Raw genomic sequence first — 17,865 nt, forward strand, 5'->3', positions numbered from 1 at the left:
AACTAAAGGCAGAGCATTTGTGTTATGCAAGCATATTTAAACTGGGAAAAAACCTCACAGCTAAATGCTGGGTTTTTTTATGATTTAACTATGTAATAATGCATATTGATTTTCCAGGTATTCAACTGGTCAAAATTCATAAATGATATAATGTCAACTGTACAAATTAACGTTGAGAACACCGAACATGTCATTGTTTATGATCCCGAATACCTTATCAAGCTGAAGTCTATTCTTAGTAAATACACTCCCAGGTAGGTATGTTAGGTATTTCTGTAATTTGCATTTTATTTCTAGTAAACTTAAAAAGCCTAAAAGCATTACCAGCTTATTATTGGTGTTTTTTTAAACAGAGATCTTCAAAATTACATGGTCTGGCGATTCATAATGGATCTTGTCAACAGCCTAAGCCGTAACTACAAGGACACAAGGAATGCTTTCCGTAAGGTGAGGAAATCAGTCTCACTTTAAGCTGTAAAGATGACTTTTGTGAACCACAAAAGATATTTTTTTAATGTAGTAGTAATAGAAAAACTTAATGTATTTTGGATCTTGCACAGAAAATCTAGATGTGTTTAGATCTTTAGATGAAGATTTATTTAAAGCAAAAAAAACCTATGTTCCCTATGATGCTGTAGTTGAGAATTTATGTCCCATGAGATCAGGGGGTGTAATTTCACATACACCAGCCCTGTATGTGTACAGATCCAGAGTAATGCACTTTAATAGTGTGTTATTTTTACTAATTAAGCAGGTAAGCTTGTGTTGCTGTGGAAAGCACCACTCTGTTTTTTCTTGTGTACCTCTGGTGACATTAGGCTTAGTGAAAAGAGTCTAACTAGGGGTTTCTGTGAAAGGCAGTCTGGGTCTGGAGCCACTCCACTATGTTCACAAGTAGCCCTCTACCCAAATCATGCCAAGACCAGTGAATTATGACTGACTTAAGATGAGCACTAGCACCACTAAGTGACCTACCAGTCTTCATTGCATAGTCATTCTGAATTAGGTATTATTTTAATTAAGATCACTACTGCTAATGTTTTTTCTTTAGGTTCTGGGGGAGAGGGGCTCTATTTACTTTTCCTATGCAAGCTTGTGGTGTACAAGCAAATGCCTACTGATGCACCCTGTTTGTGTGCAGGGAGTATCTAAGAAAGAAATAGATTAAGGATGGACAGATTTCCAGTCTATCCAGCTATTTGTCAGTAATGACTTACAAAAAGCTCCAACATCACAGACAGGGGACATGTCTGTACTGTGCTGTACAGGTAACACACAAAATTGTCTTTTTCAAAAGACCATTCATGTAACTTTAATGCTTTGGGGTGAAAAGAAACATTATTTTCCTAGCAATTCAGGTCAAGGTGTAGCAGTTACAGAGCTTTTGACACCAAGAGTGATTGGTCTGTACTTCTGAAGAGATGGGTAGCCGCTTCATTATGGAATGGGATTTCAGAGTTGCCCTCTAATGACACTGCTATATTCCTTGCATTCAGGTGTCGTACCATTAAATCATCCACTCAGCTTTATCATGTATTTATATGTTAGCATGAAAAAATCCTTGCATACCTTGTAGCAACATCAAATAGAGTAAATGAGCTTCTACATTGCAAGCTCGCAAAGGTGGGAGGCTCTGACAGAAGCAACTAGTTTGGCAGAAAACACAATCTTACCACTGCGGAAATGAATTTGCTGCATAAGCACAAAAGCCCTGTCAGAGCTAGAACCGCAATACAGTTCCCTGTAACAGTGAAAGCTTTTTGTCGGGGTATTCCTCTCTAAGCTCCCCCATGCTTAACTTTTTGAGTAGTCTTCTTCTCTCTACCTTTCCTGTTTTGAAAGTATAAACAATATTGCTAATGATTCTCTTTATTTCCTCAGCTTGTGACATGTTCCCATTACAAAGGGAGTCCACCTACCTGTCATAAATGTGACTTAAATTCATGTATTTAGGGTCAACTAGGCTCCTCTGAAACACACATGTGCCAGTCAGTCCCCATTCTCCTTTACCTGATGTGGGTCCAGATGTCACTGTTTTACTCAATGTTGATGTTTCACAGGCACTGTATGGCACAACATCAGAAACTGCTGCTTGGCGTCGTTGTGCAAACTATGTCAACGGCAACATGGAGAATGCAGTGGGACGATTATATGTGGAGGAAGCATTTGCTGGAGACAGTAAACATGTGGTAAAGCTTTTAGCAAACATTGTGTGCCATCTAAGTGTCAGTTGTCACTTTCTGTGCAGCTCTTTACACAGCTTTAGTTACATGTTTTATTAAGCTTTTTTATATAGCAGGTCACTCCTGCATTACTTGTCTTGAGCTGGCCTACTTTCAAAGCAACTGACCACAGCATGAAGCAACACATGAAATACAACGATTACATGTTTGCAGTTGGAGATGGAAAAGCATCTCCCTGCTCCACTTGTTCTCAGCCAGCTGCAGCCTAAATCACCACTGGCATGTTAGTGCTGGACTGTGCACAACCTAATACACAAGCAGCACTTACTGAAATGAAGAGTCCCTGCTTGTTCTTTGAGTCTGATGCTGGTTCACATCCTGCCAACACTGGATCAGGGACAATTGGTTATGTCTGTTTATCTTCAGTCACACAGAAAATTGCAGAAAGTTAATCTGAAGTTAAGCCTTAGTTGACTCTTTATCGCTCCTACTGAAATGGTACTTAAGATACGCCATTTTTTGTGGTCAAAATGTACACAATAATTTGATTAGATGCAACACCCAGTGGATGGATATCTGTCAGATTTTTTGTAACCTGAATAAATTACACTGCCCTGGGAGTTCATGGCCATTCCCTTTGCTCCCACAGGCTGGACTAAACATACTACTGAGTTTACTGAATACTAGGAGCTCCAGGTTTTGAGTATGGCCCATAACAGCACATGCTCAAGCAGCTAGTGCAGGAAAAACAAGTCTGTAATAAACAAACTAAGACTTTGGAAAACGAACTGGATCATTATATGCGGATTTGTAACATTCTGATGTTTTTTCCAAGGTCGAGGAAATGATTGCAGATATACGTGATGTTTTTATAAAAACCTTAGATGAGCTCGCCTGGATGGATGCAGAAACCAAAACCAAAGCAGAACAAAAAGTAAGTTCAATCTTATATATTGGTAATGTTGGCTATCAAACTGAAGTGTGGGTTAAAAAACTTTGTTCAGGACTTCAAACTATCAGAATTTGGGAATAGTTAAATAAATTATTTCATGCCAGTGTAGATGAGGAAGTTAGTCTGGATACAGACCCAAACTGAGATACACTGTACACATTTGTGGAAAGTTTTAAGTGTGTCTTCCTATAAAGTACTAAAATTCAAAACCATCCAGATAATAATTTTATTTCTATTTTAGCTGCTGTCAAGTATTTCAGGATTTCAGCTATTTTCTAAACCACCGTTCAACTGAAAAGTGTAGATGAAGTATATTTGGCTTTCCTGCAAACATTCTATAAGTTCCCTTGTAAAATAAGGAACAAAACAACATACTTTCAGAAGTTTCCATTGTTATAATTTACTATAAACTTTACAATGCTTTCAATGAGTAAAAAAATGTAAACAAAATCTGTGCTTAATTAACATTCTGAGGTTTCTGCAGTTGTGTCCGTATTGTGTTTATTATGTAATTTTGATGTATTTGCTATGGATATTGAATTATCTCGTCCCTAGGCAAGAGCAATTACAGAGAGGATTGGTTATCCTGATGAGATAGTGACTGATGATGATAAGCTGAACAGCGAGTACCGGGAGGTAAGTATCCACAACGATCAATATAATTAGAAAAGGCTCTTAAGAGAAAAAATTGTGTATTTGCCTTCTTAGCCAAGCTGAACCAACTGCCTCTGTACAGAATAACTCTATCATAGAATCATAGAATAGTTAGGATTGGAAAGGACCTTAAGATCATCTAGTTCCAACCCCCCTGCCATGGGCAGGGACACCTCACACTAAACCATATCACCCAAGGCTTCATCCAACCTGGTCTTGAACACTGCCAGGGATGGAGCATTCACTACCTCCCTGGGCATTCCAGTACCTCACCACCCTAACAGTAAAGAATTTCTTCCTTAGATCCAGTCTAAACCTCTGCTGTTTAAGTTTCAACCCGTTACCCCTTGTCCTATCACTACAGTCCCTAATGAATAGTCCCTCCCCAGCATCCCTGTAGGCCCCCTTCAGATACTGGAAGGCTGCTATGAGGTCTCCACACAGCCTTCTCTTCTCCAGGCTGAACAGCCCCAACTTTCTCAGCCTGTCTTCATATGGGAGGTGCTCCAGTCCCCTGATCATCCTCGTGGCCTTCCTCTGGACTTGTTCTAACAGTACCATGTCCTTTTTATGTTGAGGACACCAGAACTGCACACAATACTCCAAGTGAGGTCTCACGAGAGCAGAGTAGAGGGGCAGGATCACCTCCTTCGACCTACTACGCAGGTGTAAATAAGGACATAATAACAGCCAGAATGGTACAGCTGATCCAGTGCAGATGATGGTATTTGACAATGTTTCAAGGAAATGAACAAATTTTAGAGGAATGATGCTAGAATAAAACATGAAGCCAATGGTGGTCTAGCCAGTATTTATAAATCTGCCACCAACTGATGGAACACTGGTTGAAGTGAACGCAAGTACACAGAAATTAGGAACTGTGCCTATTTATCCATGGCTTGAAATCAGTCCCTGAAGTACAACATTGGATGACCTGTGTAATTTAAACTGCATGTGAGATTTTTCACTGCAAAATGTAACCTCAGTGTTCTTTTACCTCACAGGTTCATTTGTAAGAGTAATTCCATTAATGTGTCTAGTATGTATGTATTTTTGTACAGAATATGCCTTACAAGTCCAAGTTTTAACTTTGAAAACTACAGACATATAAACAAAGTATGTTTTTTAAAACACCATTTGAGCCTCATTTGTGTGTTCTTTCTAAGGCAGAGTTGCAGCTTGCCAAGCTGGGACTTACTGGTTTCAAGCAGGCAGCTCCCAGAGGTTAGGGTCAAACCAGCAAATAAATGCTGGACTCTACTCAACGTACATATATAAAGAGGGAATAAAGTTCTCTGGAAAAAATTATGCAGCTGCTAACATATACCTAGCTACAATATCAACTCTAATGTAGCAGGGCACTTCCAACTAAGTTGAAGCTGTAGATCAAAAAATACTCAAAAACATGCAGTGTTCAAGGCCAGGTTGGATGAAGACTTGGGTGATATGGTTTAGTGTGAGATGTCCCTACCCATGGCAGGGGGGTTGGAACTAGATGATCTTAAGGTCCTTTCCAACTCTAACTATTCTATGATTCTATGTTGCTTGGCTCATTATGCTTAAGACTAGATTTTCCAGATCCACTCGTCTTTTATTGCAAATTAGTAATACCACCTTTAAGTACTTTTCCCTTTCTTTTTAGCTGGACTACAAAGAAGAAGAATACTTTGAAAACATCATTCAAAATTTAGTCTTTACCCAGAAGAAAAGGTTAAAAAAACTTAGAGAAAAGGTGGACAAAGAGGAGTAAGTATTTAAAAATACTGTGTGTAGTCTTTCACCCGGTTTCCATGGAAGCTACTTAAGAGGGTAATTGGTAATGATGTAACGACCTTCCTTCTGCACTTTTTCCTCCATGAGGAGGGCAGGTGAGAGGGCATTGCTCATTTCTTAAAGGCCAGACCTACATTAGTAAAAAGGGCAGAGAAATGGTGCAGAGGGTTCTTAAAAGAAATCCTTTTAAGTAAGCAGTCATAAATAAATGGTGCAAAGGGAGAGATGGTGCAGAAGGTCCAGTATTCTGGAGTAGCTCTTGTCTCATCCCATAGCCCCTGGATTGGATTAAGTGGACTCCTGGAGAGCAGCTTTTTATAAGTTCATGAAACATTAAATTAATCCCTGAGAATTTTGCTTCTCTTGCTCAGAGACTGCACGAGAAAAAGAAAGGATGATTAAGTGAAGATGAGCAGGAATTTATCCCAGAAAAGTATTCCTGCTCTGAATTAAAATATATTACTATATATGGAATGTAGATGTACCAAAGACTGAGATGGCACATCTCCTAGCTGTCCTGGCTACTCTTCCTGTTCAAACCAAATCAGAAAAATTACTTTGGTCACCATAGGTCATGCTAACTCTGCAGAACTGTTCACTTGAATAAAGGCTGCAGAGCTGGGCTTCTGTTGAGAGGAGGCTATCAGAACTAGCTTTGTATGGTCTAAATAAGGAAAGACTGAAGGAAGGGCTGTTGCTGTCTCCAGCTACATAATGGGAGGAGATATAGAGAAGCCTGACTCTTCTTGGAGTTGCACAGAGACAGGAGTGAGAAAAGACACAAGCTTGAACACGTGAATTCTGACTAGATGTTAAGAAAACCTTTTCGTCCTGTCACAAAAGACTCAGAAAGAGGCTGTGAGATCTCCATGTCTCCATCGTTGGAGATAGTGAAACCTTGAATGGACAAGCCACCTTGTTCTCATAAGTGTATATTAATTAGGAGTAACTACTATAAGTTTAATTGCATTCAAAGTTTACCTAAAGTGAGCCTAGAAGTATCAACCAGAATTGGTAATCCTCTGATAGTTAGCATTTATTCTGCAAATTATTTTTCACTTAATCAAGCAATAGCCACTGTTACCATACTTTGCATAGTGTATGGCTGGCATATGCAATAGTTACCAATTAGATAATTTCTCACAGAAATTAATTTCACTCAGAGAGGACAGAGCCGGGAAACACAGCTTCTGCCGTATAAGGCCAAGCTTTTTTATTTTGTAGAGCCATTAACTCATTTTCTCCAACATCTTTCCTGAATTATTATTAAATGTGTACACCAGTGAACCATATCAAAACGCTAGCCCTGCTTCTGATTCAAGGAATTCCATTAGGTGATCAGTGATGAGAGACAGTAAAATTGTGAACTGGGGGTGGGGGGGTGGGGTGGGTGGGAGGGGGAAGAGTAAAGCTTATTATTTCCCCTGTGTTAAAGTGGACCCAAAAGAAATGCTGAGAGCCTGCATCAAGGAAAGTAGATATTACTTAAAGCATATGACTATGAATGAAGCCACGCCTCTGCCACAAGAGCTCATGATGATCTTTGTCTTTACCTTCATTGCTAAAGAAATTGTGTTAAGGAAAAATGATAATCGCCTCAGATCTGCTATTCCTAATGCACTGGTATTTGAGATAGCTGGATGTGTGACAATGACAGGTGACACAGAAATCCTTTTAAGTAAGCAGTCTTAAAATAAGTTGCATTATCCCCAAATGTTTATATACCCTTGTAACCTCAGGTTCTGTATTTCAGTTTCTTTATTTGGGAAATTTTGCCTGGACAGTGCTGCAGTGTGAGTGGAAATAGAAACTAAGTATCATTGTTAATCAGTTTGAATAACAAAGGGAAGGGGCTACAGAAATGATTAGGGGACTGGAGTGTCTGACGTACAAGAGGCCAAGCGCACTGGAGTGTTGGACTTGACAACCTCCAGTCCCAACCTCAGTTATTCTTTGATTCTGTTACTCAGTTTCTGGGTTTGTTCCAGTAATCATTAACTCTGCCACTAAGAACTGAAATTCTAACATTTATTCTTCTGTTGTTACTAGGTGGATAAGTGGAGCTGCTGTTGTCAATGCCTTTTATTCGGCAAGTCGAAATCAGATAGGTAAGGCTTACCAGCTTACTAACTGGATACAGATTTAATGTATTTATTTATACATTGTATATATAATGTATAAATAATATATGTATTTTAAAAATCAGGAAGTGAAACAATCTTAATACAGTGGTTGCAGAGTAGCTTCAGTGCAACAAAATCAGAGGTTTCATTCATAGTGTTTTCATCTTCTTATGTTTTGAATTGTCTTAGTGCAGAACAAGAACGGAGGCTTGAGATTCAGCCGTGCAGACAATAACAGTGTGGATTAGTGAGATGAACAATCAAGCAAATTTTGTGGGCCCAGTCTTTTCTTTTTAAGGGATGAAGAGGGAGTATGCACCACTTTTACCTGGCTAACAGAAAAGTCACACAGCTTCCTGCTATAGAGTACACATGGCTTCCATTCCTTATAGCCCCTTCACAGTCTCTTTGTACAAGCTTCTGTAGTATGGCTTTGGAATGATGCTGAATTTCATCCTTTTGGTTAATAAATACACTAGTTCATTGCCTGAACTGCTCAGAATCCCATAACATTTCACACGACAGTCCAGAATTACACTTTGCTTTCCAAAAAGATAATTGCAGAGCGTGAGACCAGTCTATAACAACTCTTATAATCAAGGCAACAAATGTTCTGCCTTTGATGATGAAGTAACACTGACTTATCAGTACAAAACCCAGCTTATTCTTAGTTTTCATTTCCTCATTTCCAGCACTTTCCCATATGTAGCTGTAAGATAGAGTGCTCAGCACACAGACTCCAGTGATCAGCCTCACATAAGCTGTGCTGAGGTAACTTTGTCCCCTGTGGCAGGAAACCAAGAGCTCACAAGTCACTCACTGCTTCTGGAGCACATGGTCACCGGTCCAGAGCTGCTTCAAGTCCTAGGCATACAGAGAGCCTACATGGCTCTGTCACCACCTTCTTTATGTAAAAATAATCATGACAATTGGAGTAAAATACTGGGCTCAATGAAACAAGCATTTCCCGAAAGTCATAATTTACTCACCACTTCAAGAACTAATTATGAACCACAGCATATCAGATTTCCATACTAGTATTATTTTAAGTAGTCCCACTTAAATTGCAAGTCTTAACTCTTAGCTATCATAAATGCAAAGTCCTGACATACACTCTTGTGAGAAATATGGCATGAGAAAAGTTTAAGGAATTTTGAGGCATCCTTAATTGCTGTTTTTAAGATTTAAAGTCTGGCAGATGACTTCAAGTTTGCTGCTGATGTGGCATTTAATTCTGCTTCTTCTGTACTGGAAAAAAATGAAAATGAAAACCTGGTAGATTAAACCAAGGAAAAAAAATAAGAGAAAAGTTCATTACAGTGAAATAGGTTTTGTAATGCTTTTGGGTAGAAGCATTTCTAATGTCAGCCTACCCAAAACTATCTATGATTAAAAATAAGAGAAAAGAGAAGGCATTAAAATGCTTTTAAAGACACTAAAAAAAATCCATTTTAGCTAAAGATTAGAACATGGGAGCACTGAGGTTTGTCATCTTGTGCAGCATACCAGCTCTCTTCACAGTGCTGCAAGAGCCACAAAGAGTTTTCAGCATTTATTATGCCTCATAATATTTCTGTCAGACCTGTTCTGCAAGTATTGTTATTTTCTACATTTCATACATTGCAGTGTCCTTTGTAAGCCATTAGTGAAGTATGAGAATCCACACATAACTCCTGAAAAATAATTCTCTACAAAATGAAAAAATGGAAAAATAAAAATAATTAAACCTCCCCCAAACAACAACAACAAAGCCAAACCAAACAACAAACCAGAACCAACCAACCAAAACAAACAATAAAACACCCTTGTCCTGCCAGGCTCTGCACAGAAATTAAACAATATTATTTCTTGTTATTTATGGACTCCAAAGAAAATATTTGGAGGAGACATTTTCATTGTGGGGGGGTGAAATTACCATTTCTTCTCAGCCTTCAGTAATGGCTTCTGATATAATCCCACTTCTTTTAGCAAACAAACCATTAAAGCAAGGTGAAAAATATCAGCTACTATCTTCCCCTGGGTTCTTTTAACACTAGTGTCAAAAGTAGTGTCACTGATCTGCATGACTGCCACTACCAGACAGACTTCAGTAGCAGCAGTTACCTGAAGCTTTACTTTGGGACCAAGTCTCTTATTACATGGCAAAAAAGCACTCCCTGCTGTTCAGTCTGCAAGTACAGCTACACTAAGCCAAGTGGATGCAATTTTCATTCAGGTTTTTCAGGAGATGTTTAAAACAGCATCCTAACAATTTCACAATTGGTGTTCCCTATGTAAAAACATAAAGTTCTGGAAGTGCTGAAATGTAAGGAAAGAGCAGTAGGTTTATAATGGAAAACATCAACAAACTAAGCCAAGCTTTCCAAAAAGATTGTTTCTTTTTAATTTTTTTTGACCCCACCGAAGAACTGGGGAAGATTTAAAAAAAAAAAAAAGTCCTGCAGTCCTAGATTTTCAGGTTCTACAGAGTCAAGGGATCCATTAAGCAGATTTCTGTAAGTATGATTCTGCCTTCTAGTAGTCACCTGTGTCTTTGAAATAGATTGCACTTTCAGAATGACAGAGAGCACTGTTCTGGGCACAGTGGGACTGCATCACTGTCAGCCTTACCATCACACAGGCAAGAGTAAGGAGGCACGGGAGAAAACTCCTTGTATTGGTGCAGTCAATAGCAGAATGAAAGACTGGAGTCCACTACAGATGGTGCTGTTTACACAGGAATTCAGCCTACAACACTCACCTATTATTAGGCTTCATGTCATAGTCAAACCTTTGATGGTAACTTGCAAGGTCCATGAAATTTTCCAGTTAACCCAAGCTGCTCTGGCTTTGTAGTGGGCTCTAAAGGTAAAACATGAAATAAGCATTGTGAAATCCAAGACAAACTTCAGAGACAAAACCATGTTGACTTAAGTAACCAGCACTGCTTGGTTAAGGATGGCAAGATGGTGCAGTTTGACAGGAGGTAAAGCTAAGTGAGCAGTTAGCTCAATACTCAACATTTAGCTCAGAAATCTGCTCAGAAGGTTTTGTTTAAAATAGCTTTGTTTGATGATTTGTAGAAAAGGAATCATGATTTGGGATACTGAAACTGGTGGTTAATATGAGCCATAAATTCTTACCTCATCCTTTAAACATGGCATGCCACAGAATAATTAAAACGGTGTGATCTTTAGTGATGTCTGAATTAGCTTAGTATTATGCTTTTAAAGAAAAAAAACCCAACCCTCTGAAGAGGAGTTCTGTGCATGAGGCACAGGAAATTTAGAGCTCTATTATTACACTTTAACACAGTCTGATCTTCACTGTTCCATCAGCAGCACTGATCATCAGAAAGCCACTCAGCCTGACAAATATTAGCAAAACTGATGCTACTAAGGTGGGCCACTATGTGTTCCTTCAGGTGCCAGCTACCTGACCCACAGGCAGGTATGCAAAACTGAACTGCCCCACGCTTCCAGCTCTTGCGGGATACTGTGTGAGACTGCCAGCACTGGTAAAGGCATTACTGTTCTCACATACAGGAAGAAAAGCAGCATAGAATCATAGAATAGTTAGGATTGGAAAGGACCTCAAGATCATCTAGTTCCAACCCCCCTGCCATGGGCAGGGACACCTCACACTAAACCATATCACCCAAGGCTTCATCCAACCTGGTCTTGAACACTGCCAGGGATGGAGCATTCACTACCTCCCTGGGCATTCCAGTACCTCACCACCCTAACAGTAAAGAATTTCTTCCTTAGATCCAGTCTAAACCTCTGCTGTTTAAGTTTCAACCCGTTACCCCTTGTCCTATCACTACAGTCCCTAATGAATAGTCCCTCCCCAGCATCCCTGTAGGCCCCCTTCAGATACTGGAAGGCTGCTATGAGGTCTCCACACAGCCTTCTCTTCTCCAGGCTGAACAGCTCCAACTTTCTCAGCCTGTCTTCATATGGGAGGTGCTCCAGTCCCCTGATCATCCTCGTGGCCTTCCTCTGGACTTGTTCTAACAGTACCATGTCCTTTTTATGTTGAGGACACCAGAACTGCACACAATACTCCAAGTGAGGTCTCACAAGAGCAGAGTAGAGGGGCAGGATCACCTCCTCTGACCTGCTGGTCACGCTCCTTTTGATGCAGCCCAGGATACGGTTGGCTTTCTGGGCTGTGAGTGCACACTGCTGGCTCATGTTCATTTTCTCATTGACCAACACCCCCAAGTCCTTCTCCGCAGCGCTGCTCTGAATCTCTTCTGTGCCCAACCTGTAGCTGTGCCTGGGATTGCTCTGACCCAGGTGTAGGACCTTGCACTTGGCATGATTAAGCTTCATGAGGTTGGCATCAGCCCACGTCACAAGTGTGTCAAGGTCCCTCTGAATGGCATTCCTTCCCTCTAGCGTATTAACAGAACCACACAGCTTGGTGTCATCGGCAAACTTGCTGAGGGAGCACTCAATTCCATTGTCCATGTCAGCGACAAAGATATTAAGACCGGTCCCAACACCGATCCCTGAGGGACACCACTTGTTACTGATCTCCAACCGGACATTGAACCGTTGACCACAACTCTTTGAGTGCGACCATTCAGGCAGTTCTTTATCCACCGAGTGGTCCACCTATCAAATTGATGACACTCCAATTTAGAGACAAGGATGTCATGTGGGACCTTTTTTTCTGTCCATGACTGCACAGAATGAGGGAAATACTGCATGCCTTTTCCTGCCTTGAATATTCACAAAGCTGAGAAGTACCATCTGCCCTTTAGATCCCTAAGGAGCTGCACTTCTTTAAATCTTTGTGTGGAATGTATTCTACTGTGGGAGGAGTGCCTATCCACTACAGATCTGTATTGTGTAACAGAAGTCATGGAATATATTGTTTCCAGAAGGGTGGAGTTTAAAATAAATAACATCTATGAGTTCTGAAATTTTACTCTAAAAATAGATGATGTGATAGAGTATTAATTAAACTAAACTGAAAGTCCCAGGGAGCTGTCTGACTCCAGAGAGGGAAGATGGTCCCCGGTTCCAAGCAAAAGACGTCCAAGCAATCTACAGTTGTAGTATTCAAGACCACCAGGACCTGGATGTAGGACTCTGAGTAAACGTCCTGCTAGCAGTAATCTCCAGAAAGAATAGCACTCTGATGCTGGGCACTCCAGGTATTGCTCTGTTTTGCCAGTCTGCAAAATAGCCCACCACACAGTACAACATTTATACTCTCATTTACTGCCAGTACTTCCTGATAGTAACATCCGAACATTTAGATATTTAATTCCATGACGAGCTAATGATGTAACAAGATTACTGTGACTGTAGGCAACAGTTTACATAGGACAGCAGACACATGTTTTTTCTAGCCTGTTTATTATTTTAGATTTTCCCATGCTTCTTTCTCCTCTTGAAAGAAAGTGCTAGAACTGTACTGGACCTATGCTGAAATGCAAGAAGTATCTGTTTTCTTTCTTTTTGAGTATGAAAACTCATCCAATTACTTGGTTTTGTTCAAGTTTTATAGAGTTACATACATCTCATTCAGAGTGAGAATTAATACTTTATACTGCTGGAGCAGGCTGAAGGGAAGAGGCCTGCATGAGATACAAAATGTAACTGAGTAATTTATATAATTGCAAGATTATTTCTTTGTTACTAATTTGTTTTTTAAAACCCTAGAAAAATTAGCACAGAAGTGGGTGAAAAGAACTGCTTTGTTCCAGTTCTTTCATTGCCAGCTTGGCCTATTTTTGTTGATTCTAGTGGGAGTTACTGATATTTCCAGTGGAAGAATAAAGTCCTCTCTCTGAGGTTGATTTGTATGGGGACAATTATAAATAATTTATTCTTCTAGGGGAACACTCTTACACTTTTCATGATGTTGTGAAATTTATTTAGTAATGATACAGGAGTCTGAGATGGTAAGTGCTGTAAATTGGAAAAGTAAACTGCTTTTTTGCAAAATAAAATAGCTAAAGACAAAGTAAAAGCTGATCATGATTTTGCAAGTATCTGAAGAGGGGAGTGGTTCTGCTGAGCTGTGCCTGCTATCCCACAGCCATTACCCTGTGTCAGTTCACTTACTGCTGCTGGTATATCTGAGGGAAGAGCATGACTTTGGTTGAAGCCCATAAAAATTGTCTGTTCACACTGCATATACAGGATAATAAGGCAGGGCCTTAACTGTGATGTGGGTTCTTTTGCAGTCTTTCCAGCTGGCATTTTGCAGCCCCCTTTCTTCAGTGCATCCCAACCCAGATCTCTGAATTATGGTGGCATAGGCATGGTCATTGGTCACGAAATCACACATGGTTTTGATGACAATGGTAAGGCTCCAAGTTTCTAATTACAAAATTTATAATTTTTTACATGTATCAGTGCTTAATCATTCCAAAGATCAGACAAAGTGAAGATGAACTTTCCATATATAAGACCAAATCTGGATTTCTGAGTCTTTACGGTATTGTTCTCCATGATGATTCCACAAAAGCATAATCCAAAGAATCCCGCAGACACTCCTATAAGTTGCTGGGCTGCAGCAACTGCCTAAGATGTGGGCTTGTGGCACACAAGGGCTTTTAATATAGTTGCTGGTCGCCTGCTTTTCCCAAAGGGTACATGAAAAACCATCACAAACCACAAATAATTGTGGACAGGGAGTGTCACTGTGCTGGTACAGACAAGAACTTACAGGTCTAGACATGAACTCACGGGTCTAGCCATGAGACCTGCTGCTCAGCCACACTGTTAATTTCTAGACCTGCACAATGGTCAATCCAGCATTGAGCGACAGATGAGAACCATATCAGGCTTCCTAAGAGAGCCTTAATACCATCTGCTGATTCCATCTAAATTTGGGTTTTCTCCTCTACTGAAATACCCTCTTAGCAAAGAAAAACCCCAACCAACCAAAACCAAAAACCACCCAAAAAACCCCTACCATCTGTTTACTTGTTACTGTTCTCACTGGATCAAACCCCTTTTTTCCTGTGTACATAATTCTGTTAACATACTATTACAGGCAGAAATTTCAATGAGAATGGAGACCTTCTAGACTGGTGGACTGAAGAATCGGCACACAATTTTAAGGAGCTATCTCAGTGTATGGTGTACCAGTATGGAAACTTCTCATGGGACCTAGCAGGTGGACAGCATGTATGTCATATTTATTTGTAACTACCAGTTATTTTTAATAAGGAAGCATGAAATCTTCTGTCCTAAACATGCAAACCCTTATTTACATTAATGCTGTCTTAGCTTATGGCCAGTACTGTTGTGCCTACACCAAAAGGGAAAAAAAAAATGGAAAATTTACACCAAATGAATAAAGAAAGAAAAGAAGGGGGAGGGGAGGCAAAACAGATTATTAAAATTAAAGGTACTGGTAAAAACATCACACATACACTTACTGTTTTGACAGAGGCAGGGCTTATCATTACAAACAAGTAGCAGTCCTATAAGCCTTTGCCTAGAAGCATTTCTGGGCCCTCAAATGCTTTTATGCTCTTTTTTAATTCCACAAAAGGAACAGGGCAGGGGGAAAGGAATTTTGAACTGCATTTCCACAAAACTTCATGCACAAATAATAGACATCCTCAACAAAACAAATCCTTGCTGCTTTCCTTCACTCAAAACTTTCTTGCTCTTTCCCCCAGAGAACAGTCTGTACTACAGAGCTAAAAGGTCTGAGAAGAATCAGGGTACGGCAGGAGAGGAAGAGGTGGTCTGCAGATTTAGAAGGCAGGGAGTCTAAATGTGACTGCATTTATAGCACTCTGCGCAGTTAGCATCAGTAGGCTTTCAGTGTATGTCTGGAAGCCCAGATTTAATGAGAACAGTTAGTAGGATCAGTCTATTGTGTGTCCCAAGAAGATCAATATTCCTTTTAACTCACTGAAGCAGGTGACAGTGATACAATTACACATACTGAACAGGAGACAGGTCCTTTCCTAGGAAATGCAAGCTGCAAAACTGCCCCTGGATGAAAACAGCCCTGCATACACAACACAGCACTTCACAGCATGTCATTTCAGGTGTCAGCAAATGCTCTGCTAACGCACCTACATTGTGTCTTTCATCATCTACAGACAGTTTAATCAGCTTCACAGCACTCCCACCCTGCTCCCATAGAGATTTTACTGTCCCAGGCTGCAGTGCACCTACTTCAGAGCTACAGAGAACAGATTTCTATCACTATTACTACCTGAGCTGCCATCACTGGCAGCTGAGGTACATCCTGCACACCAGTTCAGTACTTAGTTCACAGTCGTACGTCCTTCGCACAGCTAGTAACATAACAAGTGAATGTCAGCCCCTGGATCACTGCTGATCAGGAAAGGAAGTAAAGCAATTTATGACAGGAGCCCTCAGTTGTGTTGCACTGTGGAAGACTACTTACTACTTTTAACATCCACCTTGTTTATTTTGGACATCAGTGGATAACGCCACATGAAGCACCAAACTGTGCCACCAACTGTTCTTCTGTAAAGAACAAATTTCTCTTGGATGAGATCTCCTGAAGTGGTGAAAGAGAAGACACAAGAAACTATTTCTCTTACTACTACTGTCTGGGTTTTTAGAGACTGAGAATATTTTCTGTCACACACAGTAGAGAAAAGATAAAACTTCCAGCCCTGAGGTTTTCCTGATCTGTGTGTTAAACTGTTAAGACACATAGCCAAGCCAGTAAAACTTGAAAAGAATACATGAACATACTTTACTGCTATTTTTTCCACACATTGAGTTCAATCTAATGACAATTCCAGGTTTTGCAGCTCTGAATATAGTAGCCCAGGATCTTGGGCTAAAGGTTAAAAATATGGCTTTTTAAAAAAATTAAATTGCAGACTCTCCATTACCAAAGCATCATCATCTTTAGTAACACTTCACTGACACTTTACTGACTTAATACTATACCAGCTAAATAGATACCTTCTATGTATCTTGCTACCTAACTTGCCTAGGACACAAATACTTCCTAGCAGATTTGCTGACAGCCACTAACTGATCATTTCAGCTATCTGGACTTTCAATATGCAGACTATACAGACAGATTCTGTCCACTTCCTCTAACTAGAACTGTAGTAAGAAACTAAGCGTAAAAGATAAAAATTAGGAAGAATGAATGAATGAATGAATGAATGAATGAATGAACAACTAAGCATCAGAAAACCTGGGTGAAAGGGATATGAGAGCCTTGAAAGCTGCCTGTAGAGGAAGGAAGAGGATAAGGGAAAACAGTAGTATCCACACAGATTTTGAGACAAGGGAGGCAAAGATTCTTCAGAGGTGTTCACATATTTTTCTGCTAAAACTTCAAATTTTATGTGAATTCTTGCCTTTCCAAAGTGTGAAGGGAAAAATTAAAAACAAAAAACAACCCCAGAAAACCCCAAACACAAAACCCCAAAAAGCCACAACCCACAAAGTTTGGAATTAGAGGCCCTGGATAAGCTCTTCTTTTCAGAAATCTGTACTTTTTGTTTTACAGCTGAGTGGAATCAATACACTAGGAGAAAACATTGCTGATAATGGGGGTATTAGACAAGCATATAAGGTAAGAAGTACTCTTTTTTCTTATTTTAGCTGAAACCATCATAGATTAAGAAAATTAATTGTAGGGCCTTTGAAGAAGAAAAATTATTTTTGTGTTAGGAACAGGACCATACCTACTGCGCCATCAAGGCATGGTTTAAGACTATTGCCCAGCTATAGCATTTCTTTCCTCCTGTTAATTATTTCAGGATACATGCTACCTGTTCCTAGTGTTCTCTTTTTCAGCTGACTTCTCTTTTATTTTTTTCCATTTGTGAATAACAAATGTGTAGCATAAAAACATTTAATGAATCACACTTGGACCTAACTGCTCTGGTGATACTGACCAGCTGTCTGCCTCTGGCTATCCATCTTCACCAGCTTTTTTTATGCCACAGAGGAGAAAATTACTTTCTCCTGATCCATAAACAGTCTCTGTCTACATGAAACACTATTCACTGTTCAAAAACTGTTCAAAATATCATTTGGTCCCCTGTACAGGTATCCAAAGATATCTGTGACATCTGGAGTCCTAGTGCTAAGCCTTCTATGGAAGCTTCCACACTTTTTGGCTTTCCTTTCATTCTCTTCTGAAAAACTCAGCTCCTTACAGTGTCTAGCTTTAACACTGAAAGCAAAAGCAGCAGGGGTCTTCTGTTTGTGATTGT

The 17,865-nt window shown here is 39.9% G+C and overlaps 1 protein-coding gene across 3 annotated transcripts in view; it reads left to right on the forward strand.

The window, feature by feature from the left end:
• Positions 1-17,865, forward strand: part of MME (membrane metalloendopeptidase) — a 45,675-nt gene that overhangs the window by 20,860 nt on the left and 6,950 nt on the right. For all 3 annotated transcript variants that reach the window (XM_031042705.1, XM_034064002.1, XM_005141976.4), the window contains exons 11-20: positions 118-254; positions 354-447; positions 2,061-2,189; positions 3,019-3,117; positions 3,691-3,771; positions 5,432-5,535; positions 7,612-7,670; positions 13,870-13,989; positions 14,685-14,818; positions 17,154-17,219. In XM_031042705.1, the coding sequence (XP_030898565.1) occupies positions 118-254; positions 354-447; positions 2,061-2,189; positions 3,019-3,117; positions 3,691-3,771; positions 5,432-5,535; positions 7,612-7,670; positions 13,870-13,989; positions 14,685-14,818; positions 17,154-17,219 (1,023 nt within the window). The remainder of the gene's footprint in view (positions 1-117; positions 255-353; positions 448-2,060; positions 2,190-3,018; positions 3,118-3,690; positions 3,772-5,431; positions 5,536-7,611; positions 7,671-13,869; positions 13,990-14,684; positions 14,819-17,153; positions 17,220-17,865) is intronic.

The sequence above is a fragment of the Melopsittacus undulatus genome, chromosome 6 (assembly GCF_012275295.1).
Source record: "Melopsittacus undulatus isolate bMelUnd1 chromosome 6, bMelUnd1.mat.Z, whole genome shotgun sequence".
Classification (NCBI taxonomy): domain Eukaryota; kingdom Metazoa; phylum Chordata; class Aves; order Psittaciformes; family Psittaculidae; genus Melopsittacus; species Melopsittacus undulatus.